Source organism: Balaenoptera physalus, assembly GCF_965194825.1.
Source record: "Balaenoptera physalus genome assembly, chromosome: 20".
NCBI classification, from domain to species: Eukaryota; Metazoa; Chordata; class Mammalia; order Artiodactyla; family Balaenopteridae; genus Balaenoptera; species Balaenoptera physalus.
Window position 1 is genome coordinate 5,563,903 of NC_138901.1, and position 19,542 is coordinate 5,583,444.

Below are 19,542 nucleotides of genomic sequence, written 5' to 3' on the forward strand. Positions count from 1 at the left end.
AAAGCAAGAAAGAAAATCCTCAGGATGATGGTGAGGAGAAGTCCTGAGAGAAGAGTTATACAGAAGACTTAGAGGGCAATTGGTCCAGATTGAACAGAAGGACAAAGGGATCCAGGAAGGATGCCTCCAAGCCCTCACCCCAAAATGGAACCAATATGTTGAATAAATTTATAGAGAAGTGAGGCGGATGGAGTTAGAGTCTGTCATGCAGAGTGAAGTAAGTCAGAAAGAGAAAAACAAATACAGTATACTAACACATATATATGGAATCTAACGAAAAAAAAAAAAAAAAAGGTCAGGAAGAACCTAGTGGCAAGACGGGAATAAAGACACAGACCTCCTAGAGAATGGACTTGAGGATATGGGGAGGGGGAAGGGTAAGATGTGACAAAGTGAGAGAGTGGCATGGACATATATACAGTAGCAAATGTAAAATAGATAGCTAGTGGGAAGCAGCCGCATAGCACAGGGAGATCAGCTCTGTGCTTTGTGATCACCTAGAAGGGTGGGATAGGGAGGGTGGGAGGGAGGGAGACGCAAGAGGGAAGAGATATGGGAACATATGTATATGTATAACTGATTCACTTTGTTATAAAGCAGAAACTAACACACCATTGTGAAGCAATTATACTCCAATAAAGATGTTAAAAAAAAAATTTATAGAGAAGATTTTCAACTCTTATCAGAATTAGGAGACAAATTGTGGATAGTTACATAGACAAGTAAGCAAGTTGTTTTGTTTTTTTGTTTTTGAAAGAGGTAATCATTAACTCCATGGAAAACAAAAGGCTCTATAAGAAAGAGGAGGCCAGCAGAGAATAGTGCCTGGCTCAGCTTTAAGTAATATTTACATAGTTATAATAAGGCAAACACTGACCACTGATTTGACAGAACGGATGATAATTATGTTGAGAGGGAAGGGGGTAGGGAAATTCATTGTATGAGTAATGAGTTGGGGGGTTTTTATGGCAGGGATAAATAATCAAAATAATCTAAAACAAAAATCAAGAAATGGAAATGCAAGTGTGTTATTTAGAAACAAGGAGGTAAATAAGTAGAAGAAACAGCAAAAAGAATTGAAAGTATTTGCCCTTAGGCACTGTCAGAAATGGAGAAGGACGGAGCAGGAATATACTGTTTTTCATTAAAAGCTTCATCCTACCATTGACTTTCTGACCATGTACATACATTCCTTGATAAAAAATTAAACTAAATTAAAAATAAAAAGATTTTACTGGCCAAACAATTCCTTCTACCGGCTTGTACTAAAGATCAGCATATATTATCAGCCTATATTTTACTATCTGGACCTCAGATTGTGGAGAATGATATCATTTTAGAAGATACATTAACCAGGATGAGTAATTCGAGCCCACCAGGCAGCCTCGGTCTACACAGGGCTCCACCGCTGCCCTCCTACCCCACTGAAAAAATGCATCAGTGCTCATTAAGTCAAGCACCACTAATTGCTTTTTGACCAACTGCCAGCTTTGTGGCAAGATACCAAAAACAGGGACAAAGACAGTTTTAGATGACAGCCCTTTTTAGCCTCTTTCCTGTGTGCATTATAAGAAACCATGAAAAAACATTTAATTTCTGAAAGATCCAGAGGTACATCAAATGCGGTTATTACCCTGCAGGCTTTCTGCGCACTTGCTAAGGATTAGGGTCCGAGGTAGGGGCTTCTGAGTTCTCTCACCCTCAGAAAGCACACTCCGAAGTTTGATCGCAGAACTTAGAAAACAATTTTTCTCCATTTTTCTCTGATATGGCTCTTTGTTTACTGGATAAATGCACAGATGGATGAGCAAATGAATGAAGGTCTGTACCTTTGTAGGAGGATCATGTTCAGACATAATCTTCAGAAGCATGACCACGTTGTCAATGCCCATTCTACATTTTGGGTTTGTTTCTTTGTGCCAATCACATCAGAACTGTACATCAAAGGGAGTATTGGCTATTTTAGGGACCTCCCTTGTGGTGCAGTGGTTAAGAATCCGCCTGCCAATGCAGGGGACACAGGTTCGAGCCCTGGTTGGGGAAGATCCCGCATGCCGCGGAGCAGCTAAGCCCATGCGCCACAACTACTGAGCCCGCGCTCCGCAACTACTGAAGTCCGCACGCCTAGAGCCCGTGCTCCACAACAAGAGAACCCACTGCAGTGAGAAGCCCGCACACTGCAACGAAGAGTAGCCCCTGCTCTCCTCAACTAGAGAAAGCCCGCGCGCAGCAACAAAGACCCAATGCAGCCAAAGATAAATAAATAAATAAAGAACTTAAAAAAAAAAAAAGGAAGTGTTGGCTATTTCTAAATAGTCTAACAAAAGTGCTCATATTGGAAAACTAAATATGCATGCAACGTCGCTGTTGCCAAATCATTTTTGGAACTCCTCTTTGAAAATTCACTTTGGAGCCCAAAGCACAACGTTGAGAATAGACCCTCTGGTGACAAATCATCTCTTAGGGCCGGGGCTGGTTTCTGGAACTAGTTGTAATCTGCTAAGTACTTTCAAATTTATATATGCCATGTATACTTAGAATAGTTGTATATGAAAAAAAACTTCTTTACGAGCTGTTTAAATGAGCTTATTATTGAAAGATCCCTAAAGTAAGTCGTACTGCAGAGTCCCACGGCGAGGCCAAGCCCTACTTCCCCTGTCACCTGCCCTGTCTGGTGGGGTTAGGGCTCCGCAATGTGCTCACCTACCTCTACCAGGAGCAAAAACACCTTCTGAGCCGTGAATCTAATTATTCAAAAGGGTTCCATGTGCCAGCAGGCTAGAAACAAAACCCAGAAACTGTCACACTTCACAACCGCAATAAAAGGGTCTTGCCAGGGAGAAAGATGGAGTGTCTGAAGTGGCACAGAGAAATTATGTTTGGTAGCAGCCACGGGACAATCTGTCAGAGAAGAGATCTGGCTGCAGAAGGTGGGGGAGGGGGGAGGGGGAGGAAGAGGAGGAGCCACTGGGGGCTGCCGGGGAGCGGGGAGGACACACAAATGACTTGCGAGGGACGGAACCCTCAGGGCTCCCTCCCCAGTCCAGCCATCTGCTCTGGGGCCTCAGGCACTGGGCAGGCACTGTGAAGCTTGCGACCAGCAAACAAAGCCAACAGGCCGGCTTCCCCACAAGGAAGAAGGAGAAGCGCCATTTGTCTCTCACGTTTGGGAAGTGGCCAGGCCCCATCCCCGGAGCCTCACCCGGCTCAACGTGGCCCCTCCTGGCGCTGCAGTTAAAACCAGTGACACAAATGAACTTATCTATGGAACAGAAACAGACTCGCAGACATAGGGAACAGACTTGTGGTTGCCAAGGGGGAGCGTGGGGGTGGGGGGGTGGGGGGGGCAGGAGAGGGATGGAGTCGGAGTTTGGGATTGGCAGATGCAAACTATTACATATAGAATGGATAAACAACACGGTCCTACTGTAGAGAACAGGTAACTATATTCAGTATCCTGTGATAAACAAGAACGGAAAAGAATATGAAAAAGAATGTATCTATATGTATCACTGCATCGCTTTGCTCTACAGTGTAAATTAACACAACACTGTATCAATAAATCAACTATAGTTATATTAAAAAAAAAAACCACAGTGTCAATGCCCGCAGGTCTTCACGGAGCCCCCTCCCACGGAAAGGAGGGACAATTTATCCTCTTTGCCTCAAGGAAACTTTTGCACCACCCAGCGCCAGCCTCTCCTGAGGCTCCGGCGTGCAGCCCGAGGACGGGTACTAGGCTCCCGAGAGCGCTCTTGCAGACGCTTCGCCAGCCCCACCCGTCCATACAACCTCCCCGGGCAGAATGTGCATCCGCCCTCAGTGCCTCCGCATCTCACCCCAGACAAGGCTGCCAAAAGCTGCAGCGGCCTCACTCCCAGCAAGGCCGCCCAGCGGTATAGGGGCCGGGGAAAAGGGAGATCCTTGCCAGTGATGCCAGAGGAGATGCAGCTACCACAGGCAGGGGAGCTGGGAGAGGCTGTTTCTCCAGAGGATTTCAGAATCCGCAGCAAATCTGGGTTCCAGACACCGCGATCTTGTTTTCATTCCATCAGGGCTGCAGCCCAAACCCGACTGGCTGGAGGGGGGGGGGGGGAGGAAAGAGAGAAAAGAACAGCCAAGGGATGGGGTTGGGGGCCCCATCCTGCAAGCCCTGGGGCCCAAGCTGGCAGAGGCCTGCTGGGGCGGTGAGTTCTGTGTGCTCACGCCACCCTGGGGCCAGCAAAGGAACTGCAGCCTCTTTGGAAAGAGCATTTAAATCTGGCAACTGCAGTTACTGAATTAACTCCTGGCTTTTGCTTCGTGGGGGACAGAGGCCCTCGGGCATCTGAAATTCCTGATCCTAAGAGAGCGAGCTACGTACGAGATGCCTCTCCTCTCGGAATGAAGACCCCTCTGCCAACATCAGGCCCGCATCTCCACCTGGAGATCCTCTCCTGTGGGCTTGGGCCTCCCCCAAAGCCCTTTAAAATGTAAATATTCTATGTCCTATGAAGGGTGAGCTATCGCTGTGGCCACTAACACAGGAAGAAAAGGACAAGGGGGATGTCCACAGTCAGAAGGAGTTCTCTGTGGGAAAAGGACACAGTGGGATTCCTCACACAGGTCCCCGGCTGCCGGGGACGCAGAGGAGTACAGACCCCAGGAGCAAACATGCCAGAAACAGGAGGCTGACCCAGCTCAGTGGTTCTCCAACTTGGCCAGGATGAAATCTGGCTCTGATCTTCCTTGACCTAAACACAAACAAAACCACTGAGACCCATTTACTGGTTCTGGCCCATCTGTGGGATCACGGCCCACCTCTCAGAAGCTGTGAAATACCCATGCCTACAAGAGACAGAGCATCAGTAATGAGTACCTGCCACAGGGCACCAAGGCGCTGCCCCCATGTCACCCGGGTACCCCTCGACGAGACGAGGGTGTTCGTTACTCAGTGGCGCTCTTCCTTATGAGGTAAAAACTCCTGTTCCACCTGCCTGTGAGGCAGATGCTCCCAGGCCCCACGCCTGCACCAATCCTGCCCAGCGCCCCCTCTACCAGTGACACAGGATTCCTGGAATTGTGGACTGCATTGTAAGTCCACAGCGGCCCCGGTAAAGAGGTGAGCTGCTTGCTGTCTGACCCAGGACAGACTTTTCCCCTCCCTGATCCAAAGTTCCTGCACCTCTAAAATGACAAGGTTGGACTTCCCTGGTGGCGCAGTGGGTAAGAATCCGCCTGCTAATGCAGGGGACACGGGTTCGAGCCCTGGTCCGGGAGGATCCCACATGCCGCGGAGCAACTAAGCCTGTGCGCCACAACTACCGAGCCTGCACTCTAGAGCCCGCGTGCCACAACTACTGAGCCTGCACTCTAGAGCCAGTGAGCCACAACTACTGAAGCCCGCGCGCCTAGAGCCCATGCTCCGCAACAAGAGAAACCACTGCAATGAGAAGCCCGCGCACTGCAACAAAGAGCAGCCCCCCGCTCGCCGCAACTAGAGAAAGCCTGCGCAGAGCAACGAGGACCAAACGAAGCCAAAAATAAATAAATTTACAGAAAATAAAATGTTTAAAGTGAGAAGGTTTAACTAGCGGAGGTTCTTTGCTCTAGTTGACATTAAAGTCATCTGGGGAACTTTAAAACAAATGATCTGGTCTCCGTCCCAGGTCCATTATATCAGAATCGCTAAGGATGGATCTAGGGCATTTTTAGTTTTTAAAAACTCCCCAGGTGATTCTGCTGTGCCACCTGGTCGTGAAGCCCTGACCCCTTCTAGCTGCTCTCCGAGGGCCATCTGGCTTCCCTGAGTCTATAAATCTGACCCTAAAAGCAGCTCTTTCTTTCCCAGGAGAAGGCCTGCCCAGAGAGCAAGCTAATTAGGCAATTCAGCATGGAGGTGGGAGGGGACAGGTCACACAGCAGGACAGCGCCAGACACATGTTACCTGGCTCGACCTGGAAGGGGGAGGAAAAAGGGTCCTAGAAAAGACTAGATGGTTGTCTGGGCCTCGGAGAGCTTGGAAACAATCCAGAACTCATCAACAAACATCCTGAGATTAGGGGATAAATGGCAGGGAAAAGAGTTTAAAACAATTAAGGTATGCATAGTCCCTCCTCCACCTCGATCAGCCTCCGGGAGTGACTGGAGGAAGGAAGGACCCCCTTCTCCGCCAAGCTGCTCTGCATAATCCTGCTGCAGGCATTGGTCGCTGTGTGGCCTTGAGCAGAGTACTTAACCTCTCTGTGCCTTGGTTGCTTCATTCACAAATGGGGAGAGTCATAATGGTGACAGGCTTCCTAGGGTTTCAGCAAGATTACATGAGTTAACATAAAGTGTCCACTACAGTGCCTGGCACACAGTAAACACTCAACAAGTGTTCAAAATTATTCACAGGGAAGATTCCCCACGGCGAAATAAATTGGGAAAACACTGGGCTGAAGATAAATAGGTTTCTTCACGAAAAGACTTCTCAAAATAACAATATTAATAATAATAATGGTATGGACCTCAAAGGTTGAGAAGATTAAATGAAATGATGGATGTGCGGAAAGCTCAGTCCCCACCATGCACATAATGGGCCCTTAATAAACATTACCCGTGAGTGTTATTAATAAGCACGGGGGCGGGGAGGGGGGAGCTTTAAGAGAAGGAGCGGACATGCGGCGCTTCCCAGGCTCGTGCTCTTTTCCTACAGAGCATCTGGCAGAATCTGTGCAATAGGCAGCACGTGCTGGGAAAAACCCCAGAGGGGGATGGCCACGTGTCTTCCAACTATGTCGCCAAGGGGCTGAAAAAAAGGATCTAGGCCAGGGTGAGAGCTACAGGGATTTGGTTACCAGGAAAAGGATATGGATGGAAGAAAGTGCTGGGCCGGAGGGTGGGGAGAGCGGGGAACACCCTCCCCCAGCTTTCCCACACTCATCGTGCAGGGTCGTGTCCCCATGGGAGGGGCAGGCGCCTGGGATCCAGAAGAGCTGATTCGACATGACTTTGCCACTCTCTAGCTGGGTGACCTTGGGTAAGTCACCGGGCCTCTCTGAGCCTGGTGTCTATTTACCTGTATTCTGATGGAACGTGGGCTATACACTTGAGCATTTCTAAGGTCCCTTCTCGATCCAGGATTCTATGTGGATGTGCAGTTCTGCCCCAGTGGGAGAGGGCAGAGAAAAAGGAACACTATCTAAACCATACTGTCTTCTAACCATGATCCCTGATTCTAGACTTATTAGGGGTGGTTTTCAGAGAGGTTCTGACATCTGCTCTCACTCAGCCATTGCATTCCCTATGGATTGAGGAATCTCATAGAGAAAAATGGTGGGTGTCCAGCCAAACTCCTACCTGCCAAGGGGTGGGGAAGAGAGACGGGATGAAAGGGCCCACGTTAACCCCTTCTGTATCTAAAGAGACTGTTCAACCCACCATGCCAAACGGTCAGAGTTTTAAAAGAGTTCTGGTGACCATATGTCATATTTTCCAAACTAACCGTCAGGACCCATGATGTCAGAAAGGGTTTTTCGTGCCACTGGGTACCAGATGCAGCCTCGGAGACAGAATGTGGAAGCTGACATCTCAATTTTGGTAAAAGGCACATGGTTTGTGGGTGACAAGGGACAGAACAGCTGAAAACAGGAGTAGCCCAGGAAGTCCAGGTAACATGAGCAACACGCAGGGGACCGTCCCTTCCTCTGTACATCTGTACGTTCTCCACAACAGGAGCGCTGCCCTTCCCACCTCTATAGAAGCGATGAGCCTCCTCCTTGGCGTTGCCATGGAGACAGTAAAAACCACCCTGGATGTGTGGATGGGCACCCACCTCTCCCAACCGGGTCCAAGCCTCCTCTCAGGACCCTCCTGCTTTCCTCTAGGCTTAACTGCGAGACTTACTTCCACTAAACTGATTGCAGGGTCACGATTCCTCCCCCATTTAATTTATTACACCGCTAAGAGCCACAATGACCTACGTGGGACTTCTGTATTCACATCAGAGCCCCTGGGCTGTGAACTTCTCACCAAAAGGTTGAACTCAGCAGCACCTCCCCATGATACAGGCAGAGCACTGGCCAGGTCCTTGGTCCTGCTCCTCTTCTTAATTTCCTGCTGTCTATTGTCTCTCCGATAAGTGCTGAAAGAGGGAAAGGTATTATTTAATTGCTTTAAAGATATCAGACAAGCCAGGGTGGAGGTTATCTCCTCTCCAACCCTTCTATTTTTCTGGCTCAAGGTTGGGTTACTTAGTTACTCAGCAAACTGCAGAGGAACGGGAGGCAGCCCCAGCGGTGACAGTGCAGACTTCATTCGGCAGATGCAGGGGAAGTCGAAAGAATAGCCATCAGGACTCAAAGAGGGACCGGAACCTGAGCGTAGCCGCCAAGTGCAGGTGGCAGCAAGATCAAACAGCTCTCTCAAGGCATTCAAAGCCAGGAGAGGGAAGCCTCCCTTATCCAGACAAAATCAACAATTGTTCTAGATTACACAGTTCCTGCTGTCAAGGTCAAGGTTGTTCAGACCCCACTCACCCAGCCCTGCAGTGGAGACAGGCGTGCCTGAGCTGGATGGATGGGGCCAGTACTTTCTCTAGGCTGGACTCACCCCACCTGCCTTATGGGGAGGCGGGGGAAGAGGAGGCTTCACAAGGAAAGGACAGCGAAGGGGGATTTCACTGGATCAGATCATCCGAGATAAAGAGCATTGTTGGAGGAGGTCATGGAGAAGACATGACAGCCGGTTGACCTGAGAGCCGGACCAGGGCAATCTGAGGCTCGGTGCCCCCTCCCCTGTCCTTGGAATGTACATTCCCTCGCTAGGAACCATCTCAAAGCCTTCAAAGCAATGTGTTGTCGAGACCATCCGGACTGAATACATGACTGAGCCCCCTTAAGACCTCTATATAAACTTCTAAGATTTTGGAGGGCGGGCGCAGAGATCTATGCATTTTGCAGCACCCAAGATAAGCCTCATGTGTGACTTTCCTGCTTCTTAAAACTGCCACCCACCAATCTTCAGTGGCTGCCTTTCTTCCGTCTCTTCTTGCCCTCCGTGTCCAGGGGAGGCAGTTTTGAATTTCACCCGGGAAACCCCTGAGGTTGCAACCAAGAAGCCTACTAATCGCCCCAGCCAGCTGCCCTGAAGGGAGATGGTTATTCAGCTGGTCCATCGGGGCAGTCTGCGTTTGCTGGTAGTATTTATATAAAACTAAAAAAAAAGCACTGTTCCATCAGGCTTACCCTGAGGGTTGGGAGGGGACGGGAAGGGGGACATTGAGAGCCACTGGTTCATTTCTTGTATAGGTTAGAAAACCGATTCTTTTTCAAAAAAATGACACAGGAGTTTGGCACCAACAGCTCAAGACCTTTGAAAAGATAACATGGTTCCCGGTGAAAGGAATCTGAGACTGGAATAGGCATTTCCTGGATCTTCTTTTTCTTCCTCTTTTCCTGGAAACCAGTTGGGTCATTGGTTTTTTTTTTTTAATTTTTTTTAAAATGTATTTATTTTTTGTTCATTTATTTTTGGCTGCGTTGGGTCTTCATTGCTGCACGCGGGCTTTCTCTAGTTGCAGCGAGCGGGGGCTACTCTTCATTGCGGTGCGCGGGCTTCTCATTGTGGTGGCTTCTCTTGTTGCGGAGCACAGGTTCTAGGCCCGCAGGCTTCAGTTGTTGTGGCGCACAGGCTCAGTAGTTGTGGCCCACGGGCTCAGTAGTTGTGGCTCACAGGCTCTAGAGCGCAGGCTCAGCAGTTGTGGCGCACGGGCTTAGTTGCTCGGCAGCATTGGGATCTTCCCGGACCAGGGCTCGAACCCGTGTCCCCTGCGTTGGCAGGCAGATTCTTAACCACTGTGCCACCAGGGAAGCCCTGGGTCATTGGTTTTAAACTAGAAGTTGCAATAGGTGCTATTGCAGCAGCTCTGCCCCCCCCCCGACCCCCCCCCTCGAGCATGCAGGGTTCTCTTGAGCACAATTCCACTCTGTCTCCTGGTACTATGACCACCCCTCCCTCTTCCAGCTGGTGGTGAGCAGGGGCACCCCTATTCTGTCAAGCTACCCGGATAACGATTCAAGCCCCATTAGGACTGACATCTCAGAAAGAGACACATCCAATGATAACCCTTGATTTCCACCCTCGCGGTGGGTACCCCAAGACACAGCCTGGCCCAGATAGAAACTAGCAGTTGATTGCTACCTTACCTGGTGGTTCCAACTTCCCAGGCCACTCACCCACCTCTAGGGCTCACCGCACCTGCTAACCAGCCTCCTGTAACTTTCACTGGTGGATTGAAAATCAGATAACAGCACCGTCAGAGCCAGCTCAGCCCACAGAGGAAAACTGTAGCAGGCGTTTGCTTTCTGTTTTCCCATCTTCTAATACTGTACTCAGGATGGTGAGTGTGTGTGTGTGTGTGTGTGTACTTGCAGGAGGGTGAGGAAGGAGAGGCTGCAGGACCAATTATGACATTAAACTTGGAACAGAAGCTGAATCATCACAGTCAAAAAATAAACAGCTCTACCTGTACGCGCGACACAAAACCTACTTCATGCACGTTTGTATGCATTTGCTCCCTCACAGCAGGGAAGAGGAGGGGCTGTGCCGAGTCAGACCAGCAGGTGCCCACGGTCAAGGTTATGATAGGGGACTGGCTGCACGGCCACTGCGTCTCCAAGCTGTGGAAAGCTGGGAGAGCTGGGATGAGACGCTGCCTTGCTGGGCCTCTGACTGCTCCCGCACCTGAATTTTGGAACCCGAGAGCGGGCTCACACCCGGTGCGGAGGGGCGTTGGTCACTGCATGGAGAAGGGCCTTTCCCGGACCCGTTTTCTCCCGCTCCTTCCCCTGGCCCTGCGCCCGGGGATGACCCACTGCTTTGCAAACTTGTCCGAATGCAGAGACGGCAGAGGTGGCGGAGCGAGTGTGGGTCGCCGGGCGCCACTCCAACTGCCTGGAATAGGCTGGGTGAAACAGAACAGACTGTGAAAGCGGACGGAAGACAGCGCGTGTCCCTGCCACGGGTCTTGGGGAGGCCGAAATCGCTCGACCCTTCGCTCCCCGCACGCGCGTCCCCCTCTACCCGCGGCGCCCGCGACCTCCGCCCGGAGCCCCCCGCAGGATTCTCCGCGCGGCTCACCCCTGTCCGCCCACAGGACCGGGGGGGCGGAGCGAGCTGCCGTGACGTAATCGGGGGGCGTGGGGAAATGAGCCGAGGGGCCCCCGCTCGGCACGGCCAGTCCAGGCGGCGCAGCCACCCGCGCGCGCGCTCCGTCACCCGCGCCCGGAGCCTCAGTCCGCGGCTCGGCGCCCGGGATCTGCGGGCCCAGCGGGCTCTCGGCGGTGCGACTCGCGAGCGGAGCGGGCAGCTCTGGACAAGCGGCTGCGCGCCCGGCTGGGTTGGGGACGGCCGCTGGGTGCCGGCGAGCCGAGCTGGCGGATTGCAGCGGAAAAGCAAAGGTGAGCTGTGTGGGAGTGCGTGTGTGTCTGTGTGTGTCTGTGTGTGTGTGTGTGTATGTGTATGAGAGAGAGACAGGCACTTGGGCACCTGGGTGCATCTGCGCTGCATGGGGGGTGCGCGCGTCGGTGTGCCCGAGTGTAGGTCCCGGTGCGTGGTTCTCCACCCTCGTGTTTTCGGGGGTGATTTTGGTGGGAATGAACGACAGCGGGTGTCCCGGCGTGAGTGGGGCGCCGCGGGTCGTGTGTGCTGGAACGGACGTGTCCGCACAGCTGCATGCGGGTGTGCGTGGCGTGCGCCCTTGTGCAGTCCTGTCCCCCAGCCGAGTGTCCAGGTGGCAGCTTCGACGGCGACAGTGTCTCTCTCATCCGCCCGCAAAAGAGCCCGGACGCGAGGAGAGCGAGGCCGGGGGGGACACCGCTGGGGCTCCTGCGGGCGCGCACCCGGGATCCGAGCCTGTGAGTGGGAGGCGGCGGAGCAGGAAAATAAAGGGGTTTCTCCCTTGTTCTTTCTCGCCGGGCCTGGGACACGGATCCCGAGCGGTGTAGGGTCTGCTCCCCAGCGCCCGGGCGGAGAGAACAGGATGCCTAGGTTTGGAGAGACCGAATCTCTGAGTGGCCTGCGCCCGCGAGCCGGCGGCCAAATCCCCAAGCGGCTGTCGCCCGCTCCCAGCCGTCCCTGATGCCCCGGCCCCTCTCTGCCTTCAGAGAGGAGGGTGCTGGCAGGACAATCTTTAATCTCTTCCTCCTGGAAATAGCAGGGAATCCTTCAGGAAACCCTTGGGTCTGATGGCCAGCGAGGTGGATGGCGCAGAGGAGGATTTTCTGTGCCCGCCTGGAGAGCCAGCTGGGCGGTCCGGAGTCTCACCTCTCCCCACTGCCCTTCAGCCAGCGCTGCCTCGGCTTTTCCCAGGCGCACCAGCACCTCGGTGGCCCGCACCTGGCTAATAAGTCTCCCCCCACCTGTGGGGCTCACGCTGCAGCCGCCCGGAGACCCACTGGGGTTTAGGAGGCCCCAGGGAAGTGGGGTGGGGCCTGAATGGAGGGAAAGATGCTGGGAGAAGGGAAAACTGAAGCTGAGCAGGATTTAGGACCACCCCGGATGCGTGGTCCCCATCCCAACACTCTTAGGCTGGGAACCACAGCCCCTCTGGGAGGGGAGGGGATGCTCTAGCCCATTCTCACCCTCCTCTCCAACAGAGCTGGAGTCAGTCTCAGAGGAAACCAACAACCAGGCATTTCCAGTATCTAACAATTCTTAGGCTGGAAAAAATAAAGCAGAAAGACCAAACTTCCTGGTGCATTTAACCACAACCCAGCAACTAATGATGCCTGGCATTGGACTCCACTTTCAATGAGACACAAATGAAGCAAAGTCGCTCAGAGACCTTAGGCAGCTGACTTCGTTGTTGACGCAGTAAAATTCACTGTGATTCAAACTCATTTCTTCTTTGGAGGAGCCTTCTCACTCCGGACTGGTTCCCCAGCTTACCATCTCTGCCACCTTCACCAAGCTCTGAACTCTGTCTGTTGCTGCCTCTCTCAAAAGTGGAGAATGCTGCTTCTCAGCCTAATTTCAAAAAAAAAAAAAAAAATGACCCTATGCAATTCCATCCCATTGTGTGAGACTCTAGCCAAAAAGGCAGAGTCAGCGCTGGAGGTCAGCATTCAACCAACCCACCCTCACCTGCCTGCATCATCACCCCTATCCCCAAAGCTCTACACAGGGCTTCTGCAGCCCAGAGGTCTTCAGTTTTACCCAGACATAGGAGTGTGACCTTGCACATCACATAGATGGGACCCTGGAAATGCTAGTGATTAATGTATACTCCAATACAGGCGCCTTAAATAAGATTCTGGGTCAGAAGAATTAAAGTAACTAACAAAACAGATAGAAATGATATTGGAAACAACCTATGTTAACCCAGGCATGCCAAAGATGGTTTCTTCACAGCTTCTGTTTTTAACAGCTGCCAGTTTATGCTTTTTACCCAGTGCAGACATTGAATCCTGGGTCCCCAAAGCACTCTGCAGAAAGATCAGCCACAAAGCCCAGACCCCACTTTACAGGCAGTTGTGTAGCGGGGAAATCAGCACAGAAAGGATAAGCAATGCACCCGGCAGTGCAGAATGAACCAGAGGCAAAGGTGGGTGAGCATCCTGAGGCATCTGTTGCTGGCTAAGTCCCCTATAACGCATCAGCAGCCTCTCCAAGCAGAAAGGAGCTATCTCCAGTCTTCACTGAGGCAGCAGGAAAAGCGCCCTGCTCAGAGGAAATGTGTCCGCCAAGTGAACTACTCCCGCTATGAGCTCAGCACATCACCCCTTTTCCAGCCTCCCTCTTCCCAGAATGACCTCTTACCTGCCCTCCTGGCTTCGTGCTTCATGTACGCAAGACCCAGCTCAAACATTCCTCATGTGAAGCCTCCTCTGAATCCCCCAGCAGAGAAAGGCGTTCTTAAATCCTTTGTTCGTATCTCCATGCAACTCACACCCTGTAAGAGTTGCCATCCTTCCTGTCTCCCCTCCTAAGTTGTCACCTCCATATCTTGTTCACTCCTGTATCCCTGGTATCCAGAACAAAGAAGCACCCCAGTGATGTTTTCTGAATGACCGTAGATAAATCATTTAATTATGTGATGAGCTATTGTTCTCTATCTTAGGCCAAGCCAACAGTGTTACAATTATTTTCTCGGCACGGAGGTAAAACAGGGGTCAGCTGCCTCAAACCAAAGCCCAGTTAACAGCCAATAGTTTTCCAGTCCACTGAGCGGCAGCTGTGATGCTGTGAAAAGTGCAGAAGACTTGGGTGTCCTGTGTTCAAATCCCAGCTCCACCAATGAGGTACAAGGGAATGGGAACAAGTTCCTTAAACTCTCTAAGCCTCAGTTTCCTCATCTGTAAAATGGGGATAATTATCCCCACCTCATAGGATGGTTGGGAAGGTCAAGGGGACAGCGGATGTGAACGAGCGACATCCGTGCTTGGAATTCACTTCTGTGAATGAGCCTTCCTCCCTCACACCGGCTCCTGTTTTCATGCTTAATCGGGGGATCACAGGCAAATTCTCTGGGGTGTGAAAAGATAAGCATCCTGCCGAGGGACTTGAGAAAGGACTCTCCGAGGCATGAGGCGGTCAAGCACGGAGTAACGAGAAACAAAAACGGAAGAAACAAAAATCAACTACAGCATACATTTGAAAAATAAAAGCAAGCCAGATCTTTATTTTTAATATTTAAGACTATAAATTGGTTCATCGTGTAGGCAGCTTTCAATAAATTAGAAATGAGTAAAATGGTAGATGAAAAAGGGAGAAAAGATAAAATTTTTTAGAGTTCTGATGATGAAGCCAGCACAGTGCTGGGCATTTTCACCTCCACTGCACCACTTCGCCTTCATAACACCTCCACTGTAACAAGTGAGAGTCAGGGCGGTTAAGTGCCGGGCACGGGGTCACGTGGGCTCCATGGGTGAACCCTAGGTTTTTTTCACCTCTAAAGTCTGGGATTTTTCCACGATGGGATTTTCACAATGGAAAGACTCCAAAGCAGTCGACAAGCCAACATAGATTTCCTCAAGGGGAAAAGGCCAGGAATGCCGGCGTCAGACTCCTCTGAGGGCAGACCTCTCCAAGCTCTGCCTTTTTACAGTTCGGACCAGTTAGCTTCTTAGGAATCGCTGTGTTGCAGCCACCGCCAACTCCCACGTGTGCATCACCAAAGGTGACAAGATAAACTCTGATGAATTAACTCAAACCCTTCCCCCCCCAGTGGAAAAACAACTCAAAAAGCCCGCATGCTGATGAGAATGGGCTGGTAGGCTCACGTTGATGTGAAAGATAACACACTTTCCAATTGAAGAGCATCTGAGAGGGCAAACCAGAAACACGGAAAGCTGGTGAGAACTTAAGTAGCCTCTGATTGATGAATCAATTTTCCTTTTTTCCTTGCAGATGTCACAGTGGATCCTTTGCCTCCAGGACCCATGAAGGGGAGAATAAGATCTTTGGCTGGCTGGAACTAGCCTAAGACTGTCAGGCAGCCATGGATCTGGCATATGAACTACTCAATGGGACCCAACCTTGGCTTTCCTCTCCATTCGACCTCAATGGCTCTGTGGCTACAGCCAACATTTCAAACCAAACAGAGCCATACTATGACCTGACCAGCAATGCAGTCCTCACCTTCATATATTTTGTGGTCTGCATCGTTGGGTTGTGTGGCAACACACTTGTCATTTATGTCATCCTCCGCTATGCCAAGATGAAGACCATCACCAACATTTACATCCTCAACCTGGCCATCGCAGACGAACTCTTCATGCTGGGTCTGCCCTTCCTGGCCATGCAGGTGGCTCTGGTCCACTGGCCCTTTGGCAAGGCCATCTGCCGGGTGGTCATGACTGTGGATGGCATCAATCAGTTCACCAGCATCTTCTGCTTGACAGTCATGAGCATTGACCGATACCTGGCTGTGGTCCACCCCATCAAGTCGGCCAAGTGGAGGAGGCCCCGGACAGCCAAGATGATCAACGTGGCTGTGTGGGGGGTCTCTCTGCTGGTCATCTTGCCTATCATGATCTATGCTGGCCTTCGGAGCAACCAATGGGGGAGAAGCAGCTGCACCATCAACTGGCCAGGCGAATCTGGGGCATGGTACACAGGCTTCATCATCTACGCCTTCATCTTGGGGTTCCTGGTGCCCCTCACCATCATCTGTCTTTGCTACCTGTTCATTATCATCAAGGTGAAGTCCTCTGGAATCCGAGTGGGTTCCTCCAAGAGGAAAAAGTCTGAGAAGAAGGTCACCCGGATGGTGTCCATTGTGGTGGCTGTCTTCATTTTCTGCTGGCTCCCCTTCTACATCTTCAATGTCTCTTCGGTGTCTGTGGCCATCAGTCCCACCCCGGCCCTTAAGGGCATGTTTGACTTTGTGGTGGTCCTCACCTATGCTAACAGCTGTGCCAACCCTATCCTGTATGCCTTCTTGTCTGACAACTTCAAGAAGAGCTTCCAGAATGTCCTCTGCCTGGTCAAGGTGAGCGGCACAGATGACGGGGAACGAAGTGACAGTAAGCAGGACAAATCCCGGCTGAATGAGACCACGGAGACCCAGAGGACCCTCCTCAATGGAGACCTCCAGACCAGTATCTGAACTGCCTGAAAAATCAATCAATCAAACGCCAAGCTCTGCCAACCGGCCGTGTGCTCCCCACCCCACCCCCTTTCCCTCCCTCACCCATCACCTGGCTTCTAGAATACGGAATTGCTCAGCATGAGTCCACTTCAGAGAATGGCATTTGAGTCGGTTTGTCTGAGTGAATGATAATGTATTAAATTGATTACCTCCCCCTTAAAGTGAACATTTAAATGCAGGCAGACAATTCAGAGTCTGGAGAGGTGATCTTTGGAGACGCTGAAGTTCAACAAAAAGAGAAAACCCTATCTGTGTGTTTGTGTGTTTAAAACCCAATATGTAATCTTGTGGTCTTATATTTATACTTGCCTGTTCCTATCTAGTCCCTGTATAGTCATGACCTACGTTTCCTGAGTTCATGTACACAAGTAGCAAGTTCAAACGTGCATAGTATAGGTGGACGTTTATTTCAATATGGTACCCGCAGGAATGGACTTACCATGAAGCCAATAAAGTTTAAGCTTCAGGGATCTCTCTTGCTTTGGCAGTATGTTCACATGGCCATATGTTTTTGTAAAAAAAAAAAAAAAAAGTAAAAGTAAGATAGTTTTGTATTCTTTTCCTTAAAAAGGTCTTAAATTGTATAAGCTTCCAGCCTCACAAAACCTGCCTCTGCCCCTGGGTATTTGCTTCATTAACTTCAGGCAAGTTAGATCGAAGTAAAAAGGGAGAGGGAGAAGGTATTTGAGGACCCAGAACATAAATTCATGTGTTCTCTCTTCTTAGACATAATCAAAGACTTATTCATCTCCCCAAAAGGACTTAAAATGGTTGTGGTCATCGATCACCGTATTTATCAAGACAAGGCCTGCTTTGTTATAAGATTGCATTCTTTTTCTTCTCAAATTGCTTTAATTTTTCTTAGGGAGCCGTGGAGGGGAGTGGGGTTGGGTGGAAATCACTAACATGAAAGGCAAACCATGGACCATAATTCCTGTAGGGAAACAGTTTTATTCTCCCCACTGTGAAATAAATGAATAAGAACGAAGCAAAATTGCACCTTCATGAGAAACCATGAAACGTTTTTTTTTTTTAATGCCAGACATGGCTTTCCAATGAAAGAAAATGGAAATGTAATTCAACAACCCCTTAAAGCGGCTTTTTAAGAACTGGATACAAAGCTGGGCGCTAAGAAAATCACAGTGCACGAGAAAGACCCGAGGACATTGTTCCTAAAACATCACCGTACGCAACAGCCAATAAATATGCAGCATGTAGGGGTGTGTAGGTGTGAGCATTGGAGGGAGCCCCATCCCTCACAGGTATGGCCATGCCACCTTGCTCACCCACAACAGACACACTAAACATCGACCTTTAATCCACGGATTCCCTGAGCTACTCCTCAAGCACTGTTACAGACAGGCACTTCACACCGTCAGTGACGTTTTTCTGTCCCTGAAATTGTAGATGGGCTTGTATACAAGCAATAAGAAAAGAGATGATGCCCATTTCATTGGCTGATCACAATTTCCAGAGTACAAAGAAATACACACTCGGGTGTTTGCAAGGATGCCATCGTCTCTAGGTTTGTATGAAAGCCTCACTCTTAGTGTCTCACGTATCAATTATACCATATTTAGGAGTGAGCTTGCCTCTTCTGGCTCCCTAAGCAAGGGCTGCCTGACAGTTAGAAAGACTAAGAGCTCCACCTGTGGCTATGGTGCTGCTTTTCTTCTACCTGCCTATGTAATTCATGCCACCTCATTCCCAAAAGCACTGTGGCCCAGAAAATATGTTCAGTAAATAATGATAGATAAATCCATGCAAAAATAAAAAGAGGCTCTAGTGGAAAACTGATGAATTCATAAAAGTGCTAACAGAAGATCAAGATGAAAAAAAAAATTAATTACATGGGACTGAGTGAACTGATGAGGATGATTATAATTTTTGTGACTTTCTGCTTGAATAAAAAAAAAAATCCCCCCCCCAAAAAAAATTTTAAAAAAAAGAGGTACAATTGTAAGATGAGACTATCTGGAAAGTTGTTACACAAAACGCATGCCGTAGGGACTTCCCTGGCAGTCCAGTGGTTAAGACTCCACGCTTCCACCGCAGGCGGCATAGGTTCAATCCCTGGTCAGGGAACTAAGATGCCACATGCCAAAAAAAATGCATTCAGTAAAATCCCACAAGGTTACCAAAGGAAAGGTCAGCTGCAAGGTCAGCTCAGGACCTCTTAGCCACAGCTAATGGAGAGTGACTCCCCCTCCTCCTCCTCCCTTCTCCTCTTTCATAAAAACAAGCAAAGATTTGCAATGAAATGCTTTAAACCCAACTTTACCAATATTGTAATATGTGATGTTCCTGGGTCTTTGCATAAACGCTGACATTTACTTAGAGAAGTGATTCCAAGGGACCAAGAATCTGTAGAAATAATTTCAAGACAGATAGACTAATTCTATAGCACTCCTGCCCCTGCAATCAGAGAAACTGCCTGCAAGGAGGCCAGGGTCCAAAGCAGCCATCTAAAGTCTTAAAACACATACCCAGGTAGATGGCGGGTATTCAGCAGCAGAATGACCATCCTAAGGCTATACGACGGGGCCTTTCAGCCTGATGTTATAATTCTGTCCAAATAAGAAGTCAGGTTTCTACTTTATGAGGAGGTATTCTCCACTTTGTGAACTATCTCTTTCTAGGATGATTGGCTCTCCGGTTGATTTCTTTTCTTCAAAAGAGGGGATACACATTTTCATTTAAATGTTAACACCATTTTAGTTCCAAAATTTAATCCTAGCCTCCACTCAACATGTAATTATGAAGACAGATCTGCTGGATGCCAGGAGAGAATAAAAAGTGATGTGCTCCACTGATTTTAGGATATCTGAACATTTGAGTTATGCAAGCTACTACTTACCTTCCATTCGCATGGGTGGTGAAGAGCTGATTAAACCTAAGCGGATGTAATGAGAAAGGTATCAGGAGAGATG

General features: G+C 49.8%; 2 protein-coding genes across 10 annotated transcripts in view; one reads left to right on the plus strand and one right to left on the minus strand.

The window, feature by feature from the left end:
* Positions 1-19,542, minus strand: part of SLC39A11 (solute carrier family 39 member 11) — a 426,997-nt gene that overhangs the window by 387,216 nt on the left and 20,239 nt on the right. The gene's annotated exons all lie outside the window — the stretch shown is intronic.
* SSTR2 (somatostatin receptor 2) lies at positions 9,775-18,547 on the plus strand. The gene is made up of 2 exons (XM_082439861.1): positions 9,775-11,420; positions 15,370-18,547. The coding sequence occupies exon 2, from the start codon at positions 15,461-15,463 to the stop codon at positions 16,568-16,570; it is 1,110 nt and encodes a 369-aa protein (XP_082295987.1). The 5' UTR covers positions 9,775-11,420; positions 15,370-15,460; the 3' UTR covers positions 16,571-18,547.

Bases quoted from the DNA above. Each gene is read 5' to 3' on its own strand.
- SSTR2 (XM_082439861.1), top strand. From the start codon at position 15,461: ATGGATCTGGCATATGAACTACTCAATGGGACCCAACCTTGGCTTTCC.